This window comes from Anser anser (assembly GCF_964211835.1).
Source record: "Anser anser genome assembly, chromosome: 1".
NCBI classification, from domain to species: domain Eukaryota; kingdom Metazoa; phylum Chordata; class Aves; order Anseriformes; family Anatidae; genus Anser; species Anser anser.
Window position 1 is genome coordinate 41,105,677 of NC_139720.1, and position 23,810 is coordinate 41,129,486.

The window sequence follows — 23,810 nt, forward strand, 5'->3', positions numbered from 1 at the left end:
GGCTGGATGGGGCTTTGGGCAGCCTGGTCTGGTGGGAGGTGTCCCTGCCCATGGCAGGGGGGTGGAACTGGGTGGGCTTTAGGGTCCCTTCCAACCCAAACCACTCTGTGATTCTAATTGACCTGTACACTTTTGGTTGCTGCTTCATTACTCTACGTGATCAGTCATTTGCTTCCTAGCAAACACTAACCAGTAGTATGGAAACTACTGTAGGAGTCCCACATTATTCTGCAGCAAGCATCTGATTTTTTTTTTCCCTTGCAACACTGCACTGTAACGTTTATATAGAGATTGTGTTTTAACATGAGCATTTTTTGCTTGTTCTCAGTGCTGGGAGTAATTTGCAATTAATCAACAAAAAAGTGAGTACAGAAAGCCATAGAATTTCATCCAGTATACAGGAGAAGGGGATTAAGTTCATTTCACTTTGGCCTTCCATTGTATAAAGTTCTCAGTTGTCTTGTAGTAAATGTTGGATGTCAGCTTTTTAACCCAACTCTAAGCACCATGGACATACTCTGCTAATGTACTCACAACTGTTTATTCCTGGTGAAATTCACCTAAGCATGTAATCAGAAGTAAACATGCAAAACATCCATTTCAAACTGTATTCTGTATGTCAGCAAGTATTAACAGACATTTAAAATACACTACATTTGACCAAAAACACCAGAGCAGTCAGAATTTAGGAGACTTAGGTTAAAGGAAATACTGACAGAGTTTCATGGTAAAAGAACATGATATCCCAAATTTTATTGCTCAGAATTTACTAAATAACAAACTTTGTTTTCCTAGCTGGAAGTCACAACTGAACTTCCTGAAACATTTCTTAGAATTAGTATCTTGAAAACCCACATTCAACACTGTTAAGCCCACTGCATGTCCCACTGAGGTTTTACCTGACTTTCCTTTAAATATGTATTTAAAGCACTGCAATGATATTAAATGTTCTGCAGCTGCTACCATTAAGTTTCACTAAATGGTATGCAGGTTCTGCATCTGTTCCTACTTTGAGAAAGTTCTTCTGATATAGCTGATGCACAGATGCCTCCTACTGTCAAACCTGAAATACTACAACCTGAAAAAACACTGATTCTTAGAAGAATCTATTTTTCCCTTATTAAATTTTTCTTTTTGTTTAATTGCTCTAAGTTAATACTGGTAACATGAATATTTGGTCATTAGGTACATTCAGTCTCCTATATCATAAGCTCCCTAATTTAAAGGCTTCAGTAGAATAAATTTTGTATGTGTAAACTTAATTACTCTTACTGTAATTACTCTTTAAAGTGTTCTTTTTAAACCCTGAGGCAAGTTAAAAACTGTTTTGGGAAGCCACCATGAAAGACTAAGAAGCCCATAATTTTAGTGTTCTCCTGGGTAATAAAAAAGAGCAGCTTGATACCAACAATCAACTAATTTCAGAGATGCTAAATCTACACTGAGTGACAACACCCATTTCATTACACAGAAATAAATGGCTAAAACAGCAAAAGGGTTAAGGGGGAAACTTAAAAAGAAGCTTAAAAAGAAGCATGATCTAGTCATTGCTGGACAGAAGCAAGATGAGAAAATAGCCATTGAGAAATACATGACAAATTGAAGTGTTGCAATATGATTAGAACAATTATACCGAGTGCTTACTTCATAAACGATTTTCTTGACCTTCAGTGTCTCCAAGTAACTTCACTGGAACTTCCTGCTGACTGAACACTGAAGCACCCAGCATGGAATCCGGAGAGCAGTCGTTTCCTTTTATGAATTCGTTCTTACTGATACCGGTGCTTATCTCACAGTAAACCAGGCATAACCAGATGAAGTATTTACCCAAACCACCAGTTGCATTGCCCCAGGCTTTGGTGTTCCCTATGAAGCACAGTATGACAGTGTCAAATGAAGAAGCTGTGTGCAAGGGGCAGACTGGCATTGCAGCTGCTCCAGCCTGGCTTCTCGAGAGTTCCTTGCACTTCACAGGTAGCTGTCTGTCTTTCAAATTTTTTTATAAAGCACTCGAGCACCCACTGGAGAGCAAAGCCAGCCTGTAAGAGGGTTTAAGTGACCTGAAGTCTCTCAGCGTTGATCACCTAGTGCTGAGTAAGACATGCTGCGAGTTCAAACGTACTGACTGCTTTTCATCAGCTCCAGGATAAGCATCAAGTTTGGGTGGGTACCTGCAACACTTGAGCACATAAAAGTACATCTGACAACAGCTGAAATTCAGCAGCAGCAGAGGGAACTCCTCTTGTGATCTCAGCACACTTCAGTTAGATACCTATTGACACAACAAGAGTTCTTCCGCTAAACCTCCACACTCCTTTTGCACCCACTTCTAGTATACACCAAGCAGATCCAAGTGTGGAATACCTTATCTTTTTGCTTGGTGTGCTCTGTGCTTGCCTGCTTCGCTTGTTCTAGTTTTCCTGCAAAAGCTGAGGGATGCAGGCCACATGTGGAAGGCTAACAGCAGCCTAACAGAAGGATTTAAGAAGCAATGGGATGGAAGCCATCACTTGACACAACCTGTCATACAAAAACTTCCAACTCATCTTGATCTGACAGTGTAGGACCCTTACTATTTCCAGGAAATGGATTTATGTTCACTTTAGGTAAGCATTAGTGATTACAGGTCACTACTTTGACACTCATTTGAGAACTTAAAAGAATCAGTGCATCTCAAATAGAACGGATCAATTCTGAAGTGCAACCAAGGTTGGGGTGAGTATCAGTTACTTGACTAACTTGTACACACAAGCCTTGGACAGGGTACACTACCTGGAAAAGGCTATGTCAGCACAGAAGGAAGGAGGAGCTGCTGTAGAGCTGAATCCACCTTCCCAAACACCTGCACAGCTTTAGTTCCATCCAATACACGACATAAAGAAATGCCTTTGTTATCAGACTGTCCCCTTTTATACATAGCTCAGCGTTTTGTTTCCACTGAAAACACAGTGCAGTCTTCACACCCAGCACAACACAAGGCATCTGAGAAACAACTGCTGCACAGATGTTTGTGAATACAGAAATCTCTGGTGATTAGCTCACATTCTCTATCAATTTCTGATTGTGGTCAACAACAGTGGGCCCTAAAACAAAGGGAAAGTTTAAGCATCAGCTTGAAGGCAAAGATGAACACAGTAAGCTCTTGCAGTTTTCTACATTCTGCTGTGTTTTTCATTTAACGAGTAAAAACCAAGTCAAAGTTATACTACCTGCTATATAGGTTGGGAAACATTGGTTTCAAGAACCTGATTAAGAAGTCTAAGCCTGTGAAGCTAGTTGTGGAAGACCTCAGTAAGAAAAGCTGATATTTAGAACATCACCCCTCTCCAGAAAACAAGCCTTAAGAATGCTAAACTTAATTCTGGTCTACTACTTCATTTCAGGATACTGTTTAAAATCATATTAACGGAGCTATACCATACAGGAAAACCCATTAGTGCTAACGTAATCTAATCTACAGTTGTCAGAAATGTAGAATTAACAAGCAGCACCCCAATCCATCAAGCACAAGCTCTGAGCATCCTTCTGCCTCATGCAAAGTCTCAGTTGATTCTCCTGCCTCTTTCCTCACGAACCTCATTTCTCCCCCCGATAGTTCTCACTTCAATATAGCAACCAAAACCAGAAGACCCCACTTGCACAAATCCTAAACTTTAGTGTAGCGCAGTACTGCAACAGCTAAGAAATCTGATTTCTTGTGACACATTTTCCTAGCCTGAAGTTCATAAGATAACTGACTTACTCTCCTGAAATACTAATGAACAGTTTCTCTACAGCTGGTATAAATCCATAGGAAGCAAAAAGAATGAGTCACAGTACTCCAATCAGTGGTGAAAGTTTAATGTTCCTGCTACATAATGCCTTTCCAAATTGCTAAACAAGAGAGTTGTTCATCACAAAACCATGCTGAGCACTGAAACAGTTTGTATTTAACCAGTGCCATTAGAACTGGCACCTCAATTTGTATGATTGTATCCTTCCTTTTGCTGCAGCCTGGAGAGCACAAGAACTGCTGATTTAGTACTAGCAAACCAATCTAGAGAGCAGCTTACCAAAATCTGTCACCCGCGTGGATTCACGGCTCTGGATCTTGCAGGCTGCAAGTTATCTTTAACATCTACCAGCTCTCCTTCTCAAACACAGTATCATGTTGTATAAGATAACAAATGAGAAAGTAACTTCAATACAAGCTACATTTCATAAGAACAGTGACTTCAGAAATTCGCTGGACAACTTGTGACAGTGCTTCCTCTTTTCAGGATACTGTTGCCAGATGCTGTTAGCAAAAATGGGCTAGATCTAAGTAAGGACTTCAGATACTTCTCATGTCCAGAAATGTGAACCCCAAAGCCCTGTGTTAGTTACTGACAGAGGTCATAACACGCCATCAGTTTGGTCTCTGCATGACCTAAAGTTCAAGTTTTAACAATAAGTGCTTGGTTTCAACTTAATCCTGGGAGACATTCACAGAAACCAAGTGATACCCAAACACCTGGCAGGGTCAGCATCTCAAAGGATAAGCATATTCTGTCAGGATTAACGTTATCACAAGACCACAACCACATCTACTTTAAGACATGTATGTACCATAGTTATGCTAACCTTTTATTACTGTATTTTTCTATGCTGTGATCTGTGTGTTAACCTAAATAAACACTTAAGAACACAGCTTTGACAGTCCTGTTTCATATACAGCTTTAGATAACATGGGCTCCTTTTCCCAAATCCATAGATACTTAGAAAGGATAAAGATGACACCTGGCAGGGATTCTGAAATTATGCCCTGCAGTATTCAAAACTTGAACGAACACAAAGAAACAATCACTTTTGAGCACACTAGACCTACTTCCTCTCAGGCATTTGCAGAGTAAGAGCATTTGGGATACGCTTCATTATGTCTTACCTACCTTCTAAGCAAGAGACTTACTGGAGAAACTTCATCCACAACCCCATGCTTACATGGCTGTTGACTCCTGCTTGTCCTGCTTTTTTTCAATGCTTTAACCCTTCATAGCTACCTCAGTATATCAATGGCAAGGAACAGAGTAGCTACTGCAGAAATAGACACATGGTTAGCTGGGTACTTCTTCATTGGCCTGTGAGGACCTTCTCACCCCCCCCAAAAAGTTGCCTACATACTTATTTAGAAGATCAGAATTTCTACAATTATGTAAAGAACGAGACTGTAGAGTACAATAGCATCCTGCTGACTGGAAAAAGTTGAATGGAAGACATCAGTTCACAGTCTCCTCAAGTTGAGTGCATTCAAACCAACATCTCAAGAGCACCTTCACTGGTAGGCTACAGACAGAACTAGTATGAAAGATCTAGCCCATGCTTCAACTTACAGTGAACATCCAGTATAGACAACACATGAACCACAGCATGCAAACAAGCATAGTGAACAAAACATTCGGTGAGAAAGGAAGAATTCCTTGGGTTTTGGTTCCTCCTCTTTAGATGCTTAATAGTGAGTACAAACTAGAATACAGCTACGTGTTCTAGCAGTCTTAGGTTACAGAGCAAATTTTGTTCAGGACAATGTAGCTCTGTCTACAGAGACTGGAAATTCATGCACCTTTCTTTGGTCCAGATTTCACACTAATAACCCAATGCCTTAGAATCAGGCATGGCGATATCCAAGTTCTTTATCAGATCTAGCCCCACTTCTAAAATACCGTCTTCTCAAAATGGCAGTGTTGACCACTTGCTGAAACATGTAGCTCAGATTCAGAAGTATAGCGCTGCAAATGGAAAGTGTGAATCAAAAGCTTTCCAAACTGCTTTTAAAATGCTATGTAACTTGCTTTTCAGTGACTCAGTTTTTGTTTCTAGCAAAAAGTGAGCTACAGCATGAAAGATACACCTTATCAGTTTACACATGCAGATACACACATCATAATAAAACAAGACTAGCTTCTGAAAATACTAGGTTTTATTCACACCCCAGTGGTAAACAATAACCTTAATATGAGGACTAGGTTTCTTTTGTAGATCACTATGTCACATAAAATACAAAACCCATAGCATAAACAAGCTGACAGTTATGAATGTTTAATGTGGTCTCGCTGGAAATTAAACAAGTCATACTAATCTTCTCAAGTAGTCAAATTCAAAATGCATCATCATCTCCTAGTTAGTACAAGTCACTGCCATTTCTATAACAAAGTAATGAAGGCACAGCTAGTGCAAGCAGACTTAAACCCGTTCAGACTACTGGGCTGAAAAATACTTTGGTTGGTTCTTCAGGAGAGAGTTTTCTCTAAACAAATATTGGTCTCGGTTAACAGTTCTGATAATCTTCACAGCTGCAGTCTAATAGCTACATGACAAAGACTTCACAAGAACCAAACTATGTAGCAATGAATTAACATTCATGCTTTAGGGGATTTACTGCATTCTACATATTGGCAGAAAATTATACTGTTAAAATGCTAGGTAGATTGAACCTACATTTTAAACTGGTTCTTATGCTTTTGATTTTATTTTTTTTAACAAATTGGTTACTTAATTCTACCAAGATACAAAACATAAGGCTGTAAGTAACTAATAGTTGTGTTTAGGCTATTACAGTGCAGGTAATCCTCAAGGCCACATACACACTGCTTCACTGCTGCTTGCATTCTGCTGGGTTTTGATCCTTCTGCTGAGAAAAAAGGAAATATCAGTTTACAGATATCAATACTTTAAAGGAGTTATTAGAATTGCTAAGCACACTTTCAAGTTCCAGTATTCAAGCTCTTGCATCTGTTCCCCTAAGCTAATTGCCCAGGGTTAGTAATACAGCCAACCAAAGATAACAATCATCTTTGGGTGTGGCAACATTCACAACACTTATTTTGTTAATGCATACATATATATGACGGATGCAAAACAAATCAGTTCAGAATTAAATGCAGTGAATGACACCGAAACTGGAAAAGGAGGAGGTCAGTTATGTATCATATCAAACAGGCTGGCTCAGAAGCATAGGCTTCAGACACAACCATACCTTCTATACAGTTTGAAGCAAAAAGCCTTCCCATAGTCAATAAAGGCACAGCCTTTCTCTAGAAGCCATTGCATAGCAGTACACTGGAACACCAAATCATGGTATGTTCTTAGCACTCTGGAAACTTCTTTTGAAATAAATTCCAGTTGCTAGAAAAATCCCAAGTGCAAATTAAGAGCACTTCTACACTGAAGCAGGCAATCAACTATACCTCACAGTATAATATGGGCATTTATGGAAAAGGCTCTGGGTGGTTACGAGTTCCATTGCAAGTTTTACTACACTGCTTTGTCTGGGATTGCTATTCTACGACCACAGTGCTAACTTTCAGCCTGTGATTAGCTTACAACTATTTGTTATTTCACACTGTAGAACCACCGCCATCTGCCTCTCTAAGCCTTTGGCAGTTCTCAAACAGAACATATGATCTTGCCCTTAGCTGTTTAGCCTAGCAAAAAACAATCTCAAGTGGTAGAAACAAGAAGCCCAATTTGCATCTGTTTCATTTTGATTCCAAAACTTTCTTGAACTGGAAGCAATTTAAATACACTATTGCAGATGAAACATCCTCAATAGGTAGTACATTTTGATTAAAAGTTCTATACCCCACATCTTTTCAACTACAATGTTAAAATTATAGTATTTTGATTGCAGTTCAAACCATTCCTACTGAAAAATACACTGCCTCATTTGAAATAACAGGGACATGTCACAGCAGACATTTTGAGTTAACACAGCTTCATTTTTCTGACTGCAGCTTTCACCTTTCACCATCAGGTGCTTCCAGGATGCCTTTTGCTCAGCCAGTAAAAAAAAAGTCAATTTAGTGCCTTGCAATCACTTTCAGCTAACCAAGCCCAACAGCCATTTACCCTGACTGAAATTTAAAACAAAGCTGCCAGTTTGTTGGCTGTCCACATCTTAGTGCCTGACTGTAAATGCATTCCTGAACTTTGACTTCCGCTACCTCAGGAAATAATAGGTTTGCTATCACCTCCCCCTGAAAAAAGGGTGATAGATTCCCCCAGCACAGTACAAGAATCAGCTTGTAACAAGTTCCCCAAACCTGAACACTGGTTACTTGAACAGTTCTCTGCATGTCCTTATGACTACCGTTCAACATTTCCATCACTGAACTAAAACAACAACTTGCTGCAAGGTAAGTTCATAGAAAACCGAACTTGACGCCAAGCATTACTTTTACAAAACATTCCTTAGTGAAAGAACTTCAGAAACAGTTGCCACGTCAATATTACTGTCAGAACTGGGACTAAAACAGTCTCAGCCAAAAAAATCACTAAGAATTACTAAATGCTGAAATTAAAACTCAAGATTTAGCCTGCATTAAATATTAGGGATGTGAATGCATACGCATACTTCAAATATTCCTTGTAATTTCTTACTTTTGGGTCATAATCAGGATCGTTTTCTTCATCTGCTTCTTCTTCCCCCTCCTGAAAGAAAACAGTTGTTTACATTTTGCTAGCTTATCTACATTAGTTTCCCAAATCATTTTCAAGAACATTAAATTCTATTCTGAAATGAATTAACTACCACTTCAAATTATGCATACGGTATTAGTTTACCCTCTACAAAGTGCATCACTTTTTACTGTTTCAACTTGATTCGTAAGATTGCTTTCCCCCCAAGGTTGCTTTCCCCCCCAGTCTGGATCTATAAAGACAAGCTGTTGTACCTTACATTCATAAGCATAACTTAAACTGAGTGTCCAAAGCATTCAAAAACTAAAGGAACTTATTCCAGACAAACAACAGAAAGGAAACTAAATCAAGGGAATCTGTCAACCCACCTCATCATCTGCCTCTTCACCTTCTTCATCATACTAGGAAAGAAAAGAAATGGTTTTGACAGTGTCATAAATGCAGTCATTTCAGACAGCAATTCATTCAGGGTAACTTAAGTAGGTGCCAGAGACCATCCGCACTGTATTGTGCTTTAAGAGAGCATCCTATAGCTGACAGATTTAAGAAAGCTTTATGAACGAATAATCTCTTAAGCTACGCTCTGACAGAGAAAGCTTCCGGCTTTATATTCCTGATGTGTTACGCTGGAAGAGATGATCAGCCTGTGGTAACACCTCTGTCCAGCAGGGCGTGTCAAAGCACAAGGCCGTCCATACCATCACTTCCCTCTTCCACCCAACCCCCCCAACATCCACTGCTCTGGACTAAAGGCTACCCTTGGACAGTCTGAAAATCCAGCTCAGTGCTGGACCTGTCTCACCCAAACCAACTCGTAACTCTATCGTAACTCTATCGTAACTCTATCGTAACTCTATCGTAACTCTATCGTAACTCTATCGTAACTCTATCGTAACTCTATCGTAACTCTATCGTAACTCTATCGTAACTCTATCGTAACTCTATCGTAACTCTATCGTAACTCTATCGTAACTCTATCGTAACTCTATCGTAACTCTATCGTAACTCTATCGTAACTCTATCGTAACTCTATCGTAACTCTATCGTAACTCTATCGTAACTCTATCGTAACTCTATCGTAACTCTATCGTAACTCTATCGTAACTCTATCGTAACTCTATCGTAACTCTATCGTAACTCTATCGTAACTCTATCGTAACTCTATCGTAACTCTATCGTAACTCTATCGTAACTCTATCGTAACTCTATCGTAACTCTATCGTAACTCTATCGTAACTCTATCGTAACTCTATCGTAACTCTATCGTAACTCTATCGTAACTCTATCGTAACTCTATCGTAACTCTATCGTAACTCTATCGTAACTCTATCGTAACTCTATCGTAACTCTATCGTAACTCTATCGTAACTCTATCGTAACTCTATCGTAACTCTATCGTAACTCTATCGTAACTCTATCGTAACTCTATCGTAACTCTATCGTAACTCTATCGTAACTCTATCGTAACTCTATCGTAACTCTATCGTAACTCTATCGTAACTCTATCGTAACTCTATCGTAACTCTATCGTAACTCTATCGTAACTCTATCGTAACTCTATCGTAACTCTATCGTAACTCTATCGTAACTCTATCGTAACTCTATCGTAACTCTATCGTAACTCTATCGTAACTCTATCGTAACTCTATCGTAACTCTATCGTAACTCTATCGTAACTCTATCGTAACTCTATCGTAACTCTATCGTAACTCTATCGTAACTCTATCGTAACTCTATCGTAACTCTATCGTAACTCTATCGTAACTCTATCGTAACTCTATCGTAACTCTATCGTAACTCTATCGTAACTCTATCGTAACTCTATCGTAACTCTATCGTAACTCTATCGTAACTCTATCGTAACTCTATCGTAACTCTATCGTAACTCTATCGTAACTCTATCGTAACTCTATCGTAACTCTATCGTAACTCTATCGTAACTCTATCGTAACTCTATCGTAACTCTATCGTAACTCTATCGTAACTCTATCGTAACTCTATCGTAACTCTATCGTAACTCTATCGTAACTCTATCGTAACTCTATCGTAACTCTATCGTAACTCTATCGTAACTCTATCGTAACTCTATCGTAACTCTATCGTAACTCTATCGTAACTCTATCGTAACTCTATCGTAACTCTATCGTAACTCTATCGTAACTCTATCGTAACTCTATCGTAACTCTATCGTAACTCTATCGTAACTCTATCGTAACTCTATCGTAACTCTATCGTAACTCTATCGTAACTCTATCGTAACTCTATCGTAACTCTATCGTAACTCTATCGTAACTCTATCGTAACTCTATCGTAACTCTATCGTAACTCTATCGTAACTCTATCGTAACTCTATCGTAACTCTATCGTAACTCTATCGTAACTCTATCGTAACTCTATCGTAACTCTATCGTAACTCTATCGTAACTCTATCGTAACTCTATCTGACAAGCTATATAAACAGACTAATTACTTCTCTAGAAGCCCACTGTATTTCAGCGGAAGTATTATGCACACTCCTCTTGCTGTTATGCGTATGCACACAAACTTCTACGCACATACCCTTTAAGTGTGCAGCTTCTATCACTGCTTTTGTTATAAAACTCTAAAGTCACTACTTCTAAAATTAATTACCTTCCCACTGCTCCTTATTTAACACCCTAGGAAGTGTATCTGAAACTAATGTTGATACCTCCCATTATAAATATGCTAATATTAATTACAAGAGTCAAAAGTTACCCAGTCTTTAAGCAACATTATTTGGAAGCTTTTAGTACTTTGAAACACCATTACTTACATCGTCATCATCATCTTCAATAGCTTCTCCTGTGAAGTACAATACTGATCGGGGGACTATACGTTCACGTAAGAAATGACCTATTTCAAAGTCTGCAGCAAGGATTGCCTCAGCATCATCATCCTGCATAAAACAATGTCATTTTCCAAACCGTAAGACAATAACTACTGTTGATGCAAAAACACAAGTTGCAGAGATTTTGATGTGGCCAGATTTACACAAATCTCATGCACTGACTTCATGGTTCATCATTTGCTTTATAGAAATTGAGGTTGTGAGATCAAGTACTACACTTCAGACATCCTGCTCACATCATGCAGTTAATGGTTTGCTTCTTTAGTAAGCTTAATTATACAAAGTTCTGGAGTTAAAATTTTACTCTTCCCCCACATCCCACCCTACACCTAAGGTATAAAAATAGTTTAATACCTCCCATAGATTTTCAGTTTGCATTAAGAACTAACCACTAACCAGGTGAGCCTAATTAAGTATCTCCATGGTTCCTATTAATCAACCCATTGTAAAGCACTTGCACACCTAAAAACACTCTGCTCTCATAATAAGCTGCTGAAGTGAACTAAACTGAACTCTACCCCATCCAAGGCAACAAATACCATTTTAGTAAGGAAAATTCATGCAAACTATTTATCACAAATATTCCCAGGTTAAATACAGAATCACTTACAGCTAAACCTATTTAACTAATTCCTAAACAATATGAACAAGCACATTGTATAAAAAGGCAGGTATTCTTCTACTGGTGGTTCCCCCACACCAAAATCCTTTTGATAAAACGACTTACCAGGTCTCCACTTTCAGGAACTGTAAAAGAGAGAAGGAAAAACAAGTGAGTGCAGTATATATTACATTTAAAATTAATGTAAATAAACTAATATTCTGTTTACCTTCAGGGGGACTAAAGAAGTTGAAGAAGGAATCATTTGAAACAGTTTTTGTCACTGTTCTAACTGTTCCACGACCCTTGTGTTTCTGCTTCTTCTTAATGGTTTTCAAAGTAACATTTTTTCCTTTTTTCCAGTCTATTTGGCAGCTGGAAAGAAAAGAAAAGAGCTGCAGCTTAGAAAAATTCCACTTATTACTAATACCTACTGAGGTTATCACTACTGTAAGGGATACAGTGAATATAAAATTCAGGTAACATTTAATCAGTGCTATCTTTTCGTTTTATACTATACTCACTAAGAAAAAAATACCTTTTCTTAGGATTGAAGTTTTTCATCCAGAACTTTCTCCTTCACCATTCAATCTCTGCAATATTAAGTCTCATCTGCTACAAAGTTCTATCTAGTTTCCTATCAAAAAATAACGTCACCATTTTTAGTGTGACCAAAAAAACTATAGTGTCATATTTGGTCTTAATAAGTTAAGACTAGTAATATGTTAAGGTTTACCACGCAATTATAAAATCAATAAATCATTAAAATAATGCATCAAGCACATATGTAGGTTGTTTTTTTTTTTTTCCTTATGACTCTTGCTGCTTACAGACCAAAATCATACCCATAGGCCTCAGTGACTCTTGCAAAGTATGGTGGGGACACGTAAATGAAGAAGTGACATAAATAAGGCTGCCTGTATTTGCAGAAATGTCTTGATTAGATCCCTTAAAGACTCAAAGGAAAGAGGTAAGTTGTTTTGCAATAAGAATAAGCTGACTTAGTTATAATACAAAACAAGAACTAGGAATAAATCATTTTCATAAAAGCAGAGTGTCATGTTACAGGGACCTCTGCCAGGACTTATGCTTTTCAGTAACAATCTTAATTGGGGAACACAAAATAATTTGATCAAATACACTCAAGCAGTTAGACTAAACTTTTCAGGACATTTGCAGCAACATATTACATTAAATGACTGAAATGAAGTGCAATGAAAGTCAGTATTAATAAAGTGCACAGCAGTGCATGGCTAAAACCAAACCTGACTATACAGCAATAGGCTCTCACTGTTACTGCTCAGAAGAGTAAGAGTGCTCAGGTGGGCGGTCAGAACATTAAGGAGGCATTAACAAAAAAGCAGCTAAACAAGTCATGATACATATATAAGCCCCTGATGTACCTGTAAGGGCGATTATGTATGACTCAGGTTATGTCTCCTCTTTCTGTTCACAGTGAATGTGCACAGAAAAGAGATTAAATAATTTAAGAAACTATAGCTAATTTAGAAGAGATCACTGAGAACGGAATGGGACATTTTCAAAGTCCTGAGGAAAGCAGAGTTAGAGATGACTGCTCTCTATTGGTAAATAGATTAAATTGAAAGGTGTACAGAGGCAAACGTTCAACTGTTATAAAACAAACTGGACAACTCCAATACAGAATATAAAACTAGATTTGCCTTCCTGAAACTGCACATCAGAAATAAGGTTTCCAAAAAAGTGACCAAAGAAGTTTTGAATAAAAATAAAAGTAAAGCTATTAAGGTCTACTGATATATTATACTATCTTGTTTCCATTTCAGCTTCAGTGATTGCAGAACATTTATAGATAAAATTGTATTTTTTTATTCATATATATACATAATATATATAAAACTATTACATATCTATCTTTTATAGTACATAACTTGTTAAAAATTCTGAAAATAACACTAGATGGACGTGCAAAGAATAACCTCTTAGGTGTTTCAGACTAATCTGAATTTATAAAATGGGGCTTTTTAAAAGAAGTTAGTTTACTTAAATACACTAAAAACCTCAACTTGAGGTTAGGTAACAAGATTTTTTCCAGCACCTTCCTAAGATCTATAAAGTCTACAGTTGAATAAGTAAGAGACTGTTACATTACCTTAAAGCTATTTAGTAGCACTTACCCGGTACATCCCATGATTTCTGGTCCATCAAAGGAAAAGGGATCAGAGTCATCTGGCTCTGACCTCATTCTATACGTCTTTGTCAACACTTCATTTGTGAAATAGTCATTTGGTTCAAAGTGAAATTCTAACGTGAAACTCTTAAAAAAAAGAATTGCAGAGAGACAACATTAGTAATTTAGCAACATATACCTTTACCTTCTAAATACTTAACAACCAAACAAAAAACATACATGCAGTAGAACATAACCATCTCTACTTCTATTCAAGTGGCACACACACAACTTATTCTAGAATTTGCTGCCCAAGTTGTGCAAGAAACATCCAAACATTTTCATTTAATCCATTGATCTTGGGCTTTTTACTTATTACACTGCTTGCAGCAATGACACACGATCTGATGTACAGATTTCCTGGTGCTATGTTACAGAGACAGCTTATAAATTTAAAATATTAAAGCTTAGCAAGCTATTTGTTCTCTGACAAGGAAATTATATCCAATAGTTATACAAAAAGCACCTGAAAACATTGAAATTTAAAAGTGAAACTTAGTCATCAAACACTAAGGCCAAGTTATTAACTCATCTGAATCTGAAGGGTAAGTTAAATATGAATTTATATATTACTTCATGGCTAGCACTAAACCTTGTACTGTTTTTCTTAGGACAAGAAATTGTACATTTCTCAAGACTGCCATAAGACTATTTCTTATCACAGGCCGTGTTATTGATATACACATGAGGTTTAATATAACAATCTTGTTCAGTAGGTTAAACTAACCATAGGCTGTCCAACTTCTGAAAATTTCACTTTTATATCTTTTAAGTGTTTCAGGATAGGTTCATCATGCTCCTGCAAACAAAAAACAATTATTCAACTTTCATAAGATTAAATTGTACAGATGCAGAGATAAAAAGCTGTGTTTAGAGTGAGTGATCCTTGACAAGAACCTCCTTACAACTGGGAAACATTTTCCACATACATGACCAGCAGGTGGCAACAACAGCAGCACAGAATTTCTGCTGCATTACACAACCTGAATCCCATGAAAATAAAATACAGCTTTTAGCAACAATACACATTTCATGCACACATTCCTATATATTTAGGAAGTGCATTAGTAAGGTAAAAGTACAAGTTCAACAAATAAGAACACAGCAAGAAGGTATTTCAGAGTGCTCTCTGCTTTGAGTCAAATAAAGTCCCAGAGATGACATCCAAGTACTCACTTCACTTTCACTCTCAAACAGACGTGAAGTATTGTACTGTTCCTACTCCTTCCTTAAAGAGCACACTTGGATTAAGTACTTAAGCAACCTCAAGGCAACCAGGGCTACCACCTACCTGAACCATATCACTGAGCAAGTCCACGTTCTTGAATACCGTCAGCCAAAATTCAGGAATTCCTTTAGGGTCTTCTTTTTCTTCATCTTTTTTTTCTTCTTCAAGCTTGGCCTTCTCTTTCATTTCCTCCTTGATAGAATAAAAATGTCAGTTTTCTAAATTTTAAAAGCATAACCCACCAGGCTTGTTAACTGTGTTACGCAGTACAGCTAACAGCACAGATTAAGTTTCATGTGCCTGCTTTAAGCAATCAATTATGAATTATTATTAAAAGCAATCATTTTGAAGTTTTTTTTAAAAGAAAACTTGTTTTATTGTATTGAAACTTGTTTCATGCTAAAGCTTGAGATATTGATGAGAACTGATTATAATACTCACTGAAATTTCTTCTTCAGCATCTGCTTTCCATTCACATTCTTCCTCTGTAGGTTCATAGATTGCATTGATGATTTCACTCCGCTAAAAAATTTGACCAAGAATATTTTCATGTTCTAGCTATTGCAGTCATCAATATCCGAACTAATAAATTGCTCATCCTAATTTCATACAACGTATTAACTACTTATCAAAACTTTTCCTGGCCCTAGAAAGGCTCATCAGTTACCAGCTTTTCAAATAAATTTCACTAAAATAAGCACAAGAATTCAAGAAAGGCTACTACATCACCTAACATCTGTTCCATTAACAGGATGAGACCTAATATACCAAAGTAATTCTGTTAATCATGGAACAGACTGAGCCTTTCTCCCCCTTAACCTTAGTGATGTTCACATGAATGTTAAAATGGTGTCAGTTCAAATGAATGGGCACATATAAGACCAAAGTAATTCAGAACATGGATAAGCTTTCAGTTTATGTTCCCTTGTGTTTTAGCTAAAGCTTTTAAGTACAAATCAGATTAGCATTAAAATACCTTGTCAAATAAGGGCTGATAGAGAGCAGCATATTTTCTTTCCAGCTCGTGAACTTCCTCGTAGAACTTTGCTTCTATCTGTGCACACTGAACTTGAAGATTCTTGAGAGCATTCACACGTCTTTTAACAACCTTAGGCAAGCTGAAAAAATCAGTGACAGAGCTGTTACGAACACTGCATTCTAAGCACATGTTGACCCCTCCTTAAGCAGACCCCTTAATAACCAACTTGCATCAAAACAGATTTCACACTATTTTAAACCTTAAAAAGCTGAACAAATCAAACCTATGACCCGTTGTACCATGCAGACTGAAACTGTTATCACAATCTCTTAAAAACAGGCTTAGCCTGAAAGAGAACCAAAGAACTTCAAATACCTGGGGGAATCATGAGATAGACTCGTATAAGACTTCACATTAAGCTTTACATTATCATTGAGCAGCACAGCAAGTTTTTAAGATTCAGCATAATTAAGAACCACTAATTTGTTTGGTTTTATGAAAGTCCAAGACAGTTGAGTTATTACTTCACTAAGGAAGTTGATCTTCAACATTCATATTTGTTTCATTTGGGAAAGAAGCTAGGACTACTGCCTTCATATTCCCCTTCACTCCCAAAATGAGCCAGAACTGTTTTTCTAAGTGAGCTGCTATATTATACACATGTAACAGGAAAGCAATTAATGTAGTCTTCATTGTAAAGAGTTGTCATCTACAACTCTTAACAGTAGTTTCACTTGTAGTAAATTACACTAAGATCCTGTTAGGACAAATTTACCTATGCGAAGGCTATTAGTGACATTCATGGGGTAGATTGCTGACAGCCTCCATTGCCCATAATGTGAGACAGCCCCCAGCATATGGCTACAGAAGACTACCGCGTTAATTTTCTGTATTTAAGCAGTTGGTCACATTATTTAGAACACTGTAGTTAACAGCTGCTTTTTAATTGTTAGTACCAGAGTCAGGTTAGAGTAAGTAACCAGAATACGTTAACTGAGCTGAACAGTGAAAGTTCATATTAATTACTAATGCTATCTGGCCTCTAATTGGGTAGAATATGCACATGTTCCAAGAGAGCCTTGTTCACTTTAAAATATGAAATACGTCTTCCTAATGACCCTATGCTCAACATGAATATCCTATTTCTGTTTACTAAGACAACATGCAGATAACCAATAAATCAAGATTCTCCTTAACCTCCTGACTTGAGCAAAAGTACATCCTGCTACACATGCCACCAGAAAAAAAACTTAGTCATACATGTTCAAAAAGGGTTGATAACATTCTTGTTACTGTCACATTTTTCTAGAATGCAGTCAGCTTCACCATTTGTTGCATCTTTCACTTCAAGAACATCAGAATGATGTAAAAGCAACTTAGTAGCAAGCTCAGTTCAGGAAAAAAGTGTTAAGGAAGAAAATTAACTATAGATAAGTCATGCAATAATCACCCACCTAATGCCACATGCATGTATTTAGACTACTGGTCTTCAAAATTTCATATTAAAATAGCAACATTTCTAAAAGGTAGTGCTATAACATGCAACATACCAATTCCAGTACATCTGAACAAATATTTTAATTCCTTTATTAGAGAGTCTAGAATCTTTTGCATGCACCAGAAAGCTGTATTTTGATACAGTCCATGCCAACTAGACCAAGTTTTACAATTTGTACATCCACTACATTTATAATGTCCACAAATTCTAGAAAAACTAGATTCATGAAAGAGACAGCTAATACAAAAACAGAAAATGGAGAAGCAGACCAAGAAATCTGAACCAGACTACACAAGTACAATAATGGCAAGTAAAACTTGTTGCTTTGAGGCCCCAAACAACCTGATCTAGCATGTGGTGTCCCTGCCTATGGCAGACAGTTGGAACTAGATGATCTGAGGTCCCTTCCAACCCGAGCCATTCGATGATTCTATGAACACAAATAGCAAATGTTACAATTGCACAAAAATGCAATGTCTAAATAGCAGGTGAGGGAAAACTTACTCTAGAGAAGTTTCATTAAAATTATTGTAGCCAGGCACAGGTGAAGTAGTTATTGGACAACTGCTAAAAATTAGCAGATTCTAAGCCTGAGCAGATAGATGTTTTCCTGGAACATGTTTAGTTTTCCCACCAGCTTATGCATTTAGTTCCTTTACAGCCCACGTAACAGGCTTTTAGGATCCCAGATTCCTGCCGACTTCTGTGCCTCCTCAGTGTCTAGACCCCATATATAAACAAACTTTAAAAATATTTAGGAAGACATTTAAGATGCACCTGTAAAGCATGGTTAAATCAGCATGCATATGTTGAGAAAGTGCAGAGTAAAGTTGCACACGTATTACGGCTATTTTTATACTGTAAATAACTAAGCATTTGGTACAACGGCAAAGCTGCAATGCTTTAAGAGAATGCCCTACTGTACTTGGAACAGATGAAGTGGTACAGTATCTTACAGAACAGCTGACTAGAAGAACGCCATGTAAAATACATCAACCTAAGAAGTGAGCACAAGTCATAAGATCAAGGACCTGAAAGAGTAGTAGAAGTTAACTAGCGTCTGTTGAAAAAACAGAAGAAAAATTGGATATAGAAAGCCTGTAGTGTACAGCATCCAGAAAGGACCTGTGTGTCCCCTTTGACTCCATGCTCTTCTGGGGCCTGCATTTATTAGGGCATTGCTGTTAGTTAAGTGTGCTTCTGTTCTATGTTACTATTTCCAACAGAGGAATGTGGTGGAGTAGGAGTAGCAGCAGCAAACCCTGTTATTCAGTAGCCATCCCAGTTAACATCAATAGCTCTGCAGGACCCTATCACAGTAAGATAGTTGTGCTTTACAACTCACATGAATATGGTGAAAAGTTCACACACATTATAAAAAAACTGAAAAGATCTACCTGTTAAGGCATGAGTAAAGAAAATTTTAGCAAGAGAGATTGTTTCAAGGTTGGATATAAGGAGTCCACATCAAGTATTGATTGATACTACATGCCTAATTTTATTAGCTTCCTGGTTACACTGTAACCATAAGATGACCATATATTTGTCCATGTTTCAGATTAAGGCAAACCTACAAGACATTCCAAAGAGCAGGAAAATACCTGTAAGTGTGCCATTTCACAACTGCAAGGGACTGTTAAAAATATTTAGTGGCTGATACTTTCTTTTCTTCAAAAAGGCTCAAATTAAAAGCCTTCAAATCTGAAATGCGCTACAGACTGACTATATTAGTTTCCTGCTATCTAGGCAGAACAACAGTTTATGATTATTAATCCTACAGTGTTCAGAAAGCAAGAGCACCATTCATACCACTCTGTCATACTGAATTAGAACAAATATTTTTACCTTTCTATATATCCTGTAGATGTTCCTACCAGACCATCAAGCCTTTCCTGAAGAGCTGCAAGAATCTGAGGATTTTGCATCATCTGCACAGTCAACTGCCGAGCTAAATTAAAAAAGAAAACTGTAAATGCAAAGTATATCTTCTGGATTCATCTTGTATTACTATAAAAAAGCAGTAAGTTTGTTATATACACTTGTGAGAAGAAATACAAGCAGAAAAGTATTCCAAACATCTCCATTTGAGAAGCATGGATCAAACCCATCCTATCCTGATCAAAAACCTGGATTAAAATTGCCACTGTTCAGCAAACTGAGCTTCTGCTAAAAGGTCAGGCTTTATATGACGCTCCTAAAAGCATCAGTTTTGCTTCTACTTGATTGCTTCTACCTCAAACTCATTAGGTAAATGCAAGGTAGTAGAATTCGTGCTGTTAATTTAAGAAGTCAAAACTGGAGTTGGGATTTCCATTCCATTTTAGATGAAACAAGAAACAAGACTTCTTCAGACTTGGATTTGGAACTGTTTTACAAATCTATGCTTACATATTTTTTCTTGCAAAATAAATTATTCATTAGAACATTTTTTTAAAGGAATAGTGTATCAATCCAATCAACTCAGTCTGACATGTTATTGATTACAGAATATCAGTGCTAAGTACTTGATTTCTATTAATAACCTCTTTAGAAATCATTTTGCCCAAATGGGAAATGTTTCAAATTATATGGTAAAAGTACATTTCAGAAAACACACAAATTGCTATCTTAAGTGTTCTTATTACCCATATCAACACCAACCCTTTTACTTCAGCTCAAAGTCTGTGCCTAAACAACCTGCAGAAATAAGTTCATTTTAATAAGAATTTATTATCACAGAATCACACAGAATTGAAGGGATTGGAAGGGACCTCGAAAGATCATCGGGTCCAAACCCCCTGCCAAAGCAGGTTCCTTAGAGCAGCTGCCAAAGCAGGTTCCTTAGAGCAGGCTGCGTAGGTAGGCGTCCAGACAGGCCTTGAATATCTCCAGAGAAGGAGACTCCACAACCTCCCTGGGCAGCCTGTTCCAGTGCTCCGTCACCCTCACTGTGAAGAAGTTCTTTCTCATGTTGGTGCAGAACTTCCTGTGCTCCATCTTGTGGCCATTACCCCTTGTCCTGTCCCCACAAACCACTGAAAATAGGGATTTGGCCAAATCCCTCTGTTTCCCACACCTCAGGTATTTATACACATTGATGAGATCCCCTCTCAGTCATCTTTTCTCCAGGCTGAACAGACCCAGGTCTCTCAGCCTTTCTTCATAAGGAAGATGCTCCAGGACCCATATCATCTTTGTGGCCCTCCGCTGGACTCTTTCCAGGAGATCACTATTTTTTGTACTGGGGAGCCCAGAACTGGACACAGTACTCCAGGTGAGGCCTGACCAGGGCAGAGTAGATGGGGAGGATCACCTCCCTTGACCTGCTGGCCATGCTCCTTTTAATGCATGCCAGGATCCCACTGGCCTTCTTGGCCACTAGGGCACACTGCTAGCTCATGGCCAACCTGTCGTCTACCAGGACCCCCAGGTCCTTCTCCGCAGAGCTTCTCTCCAGCTGGTCATCCCCCAGCCTGTACTGATACATCCGGTTGTTCCTTCCCAGGTGCAGGACTCTACACTTGCTCTTATTAAAACTTATTTGGTTTCTTCCTGCCCATCTCTCCAGCCGGTCCAGGTCTCGCTGAATGGCAGCACAGCCTTCTGGCGTGTCAGCCACTCCTCCCAGCTTTGTGTCGTCGGCATACTTGCTGAGGGCAGACACTCTTCCCTCATAAAGGTCATCGATGAAGATGTTGAACAAGACCGGACCCAGCACCGACCCCTGGGGAACGCCGCTCGTCACAGGTCTCCAGCTGAACTCCGTGCCACCTATCACCACCCTCTGAGTTCAGCCAGTCAGCCAGTTCTCAACCCACCTTACTGTCCACTCCTCTATCCTACACTTTCTCAGCTTTGCTATCAGGATGTTATGGGAGACAGTATCAAAAGCCTTGCTAAAGTCAAGGTAGATGACATCCACTGCTCTCCCCCCATCTACCCAGCTGGTGATGCCATCATAGAAGGCAACGAGGTTGGTCGAGCACGACTTCCCCTTGGTGAATCCATGCTGACTACTCCTCATAACATTCTTCTCTTCCAATTGCTTGGAGACAGCGTCCAGAACAAACTGTTCCAACACCTTTCCAGGGACAGAGGTGAGACTGACTGGCCTGTAGTTTCCCAGATCCATGTTCTTGCCCTTCTTGAAGACCAGAGTGACATTGGCTATCCTCCAGTCTTCAGGCACCTCTCCTGTTCTCCAGGACCTTTCAAAGATGATAGACAATTGTTCAGCGATCATCTCTGCCAACTCCCTTAGCACATGTGGATGCATCCCATCGGGATCCATGGATTTGTGTGCGTTGAGCCCACTCAGATGCTCCCGAACCACTCTCTCGTCAACCAGGGGGTGCCCTCCATTTCCCAGACCCTTTGTCCTCCCGCCAGGGTCGAGGAGTCCTGGGGGGGAGTCCTTGAAGCAAAGAAAGCATTCAGTATCTCCGCCTTCTCAGCATCTCCCATTACCAGGACACCCCCCTCATTCAGCAAGGGACCCACATTACCCCTAGTTTTCCTTTTACTGTTTACATACTTAAAAAACCCTTCTTATCATCTTTTACCTCTTTTGCAAGCCTCATCTCTAGCTGGGCTTTAGCCTTCCTCATCGCATCCCTGGAGGCCCTGACAATACTTCTATACTCCTCCCAAGAGGACAGGCCCTTTTCCCACATTTCATAGGCCTTCCTCTTCCTTTTGATCTTATCGACGAGCTCCTTGCTCATCCATGCAGGTTTACAATTTTTAATCAAGCTGCTTTGCCTTCTTCCCCCATCTTCAACATTTACAGGTATGCAAACAAGTAGTATATCATAAGGCATAGAAAATATCTTCATATAGCATTCTTTTAACTGGCACCTTCAGATTAACATGGAGCTTTTCAATCCTTCCTTCCTGATATATCAAGTTTTTTTTTTTTTTTTAAGTAATACTCAGTTCACCATTTCTATCTATGCCCTTCACTGGAGTAACCACATGAAGATCCTCTTCTACTTTTATGTCCTACCAATGAAATTACATATTGAAAAACTGTATCTCAAGTGACACCGAAAAGAGAGGCCTGTTCTCCATATAGACTGTAGTATCTCCATAAAGATATATTTCAGCAGTAGAAGATGTAGTTGCTTCTTAGAAGCACAGTATCACATTAGTCAATGCCAACCATCTTGTTAGGCTATCTTGGTTTGCTCTGGTCTTACCATCCATTACTCTTTCTTTAACCTAAAAAGGTATCTAACTGTGCTGAGTGTTTCGAGGTATTCTTTCAAATACCAAACCTGTACACACACCATACATATGGCATGCCAGTGCCAACATTCCCTCAAACTGAAAGCCAATGACATTCTGTTTTGCAAGTCCTTGGATACATGAACCTTTTGTTTTTCAATTAGTTTTCTCCCAAAAAGCAAGAGTGCTTTACCTAAGCATTAACTCAACGGTTTTCAATATATTTAAAAATGAGAGTATCCAGGTAAAAAAAATGACCGAAATGTGGAAAAAATGTGCATGAAAAAAGATACTAGAAAGCCAGCAAAAGAACTGCTTGGCAGTCTTCATTTCAGAAGACAGAAAAGTTCCCTAGTACTGAAATGTTCTTCGCTTACAGTATTCAATTTCCCTCCAAGATGCATATAGTGTAATTTCCCTTCTCAGATCCTCATGTATAGTTGCTGGGATTAAATACTAATAATACTGTTACTCATCTCTAGGTTCTTTTGGGACACCTGATTATTTAACATTTAATTATTGTAAGCATCTTCAGCTGACCTACATTATCCAAAATTTTGCAATCCAGTTTTGGAAACACTTTCAATAGATATAACAAAGCCTCTAGGCTCTAGCACCTTGAGGAAACTTTTCTAATTTTTCATTAGCATTACTACTTTGTTCAAAAAATCATGGAATGTGGCATTATCAGCAATCCAAGCTATTATATTACAGATTATTATCTCTCTATATTACATATTATTGTCTCTCACACAAGCTATTTCTCTTTTGGCTAATTGCTCTCAGAT

At 38.3% G+C, this 23,810-nt stretch overlaps 1 protein-coding gene across 6 annotated transcripts in view; it reads right to left on the reverse strand.

The window, feature by feature from the left end:
- Positions 1-5,917: 5,917 nt before the first annotated feature.
- Positions 5,918-23,810, reverse strand: part of NAP1L1 (nucleosome assembly protein 1 like 1) — a 31,773-nt gene continuing 13,880 nt past the window's right edge. For 2 of the 6 annotated variants that reach the window (XM_083820088.1, XM_083820089.1), the window contains exons 3-14: positions 19,663-19,824; positions 16,317-16,458; positions 15,782-15,862; positions 15,404-15,529; positions 14,840-14,911; positions 14,060-14,199; positions 12,133-12,278; positions 12,030-12,049; positions 11,228-11,350; positions 8,802-8,834; positions 8,395-8,445; positions 5,918-6,646 (exon numbers count right to left, since the gene is read on the reverse strand). In XM_083820088.1, the coding sequence (XP_083676214.1) occupies positions 6,608-6,646; positions 8,395-8,445; positions 8,802-8,834; positions 11,228-11,350; positions 12,030-12,049; positions 12,133-12,278; positions 14,060-14,199; positions 14,840-14,911; positions 15,404-15,529; positions 15,782-15,862; positions 16,317-16,458; positions 19,663-19,745 (1,056 nt within the window). In that variant the 5' untranslated portion in view covers positions 19,746-19,824 and the 3' untranslated portion in view covers positions 5,918-6,607. Of the gene's footprint in view, positions 6,647-8,394; positions 8,446-8,801; positions 8,835-11,227; positions 11,351-12,029; positions 12,050-12,132; positions 12,279-14,059; positions 14,200-14,839; positions 14,912-15,403; positions 15,533-15,781; positions 15,863-16,316; positions 16,459-19,662; positions 19,825-23,810 lie in introns of all 6 variants that reach the window. The other 4 variants (XM_083820090.1, XM_083820091.1, XM_083820086.1 and 1 more) reach the window with 2 other exon arrangements.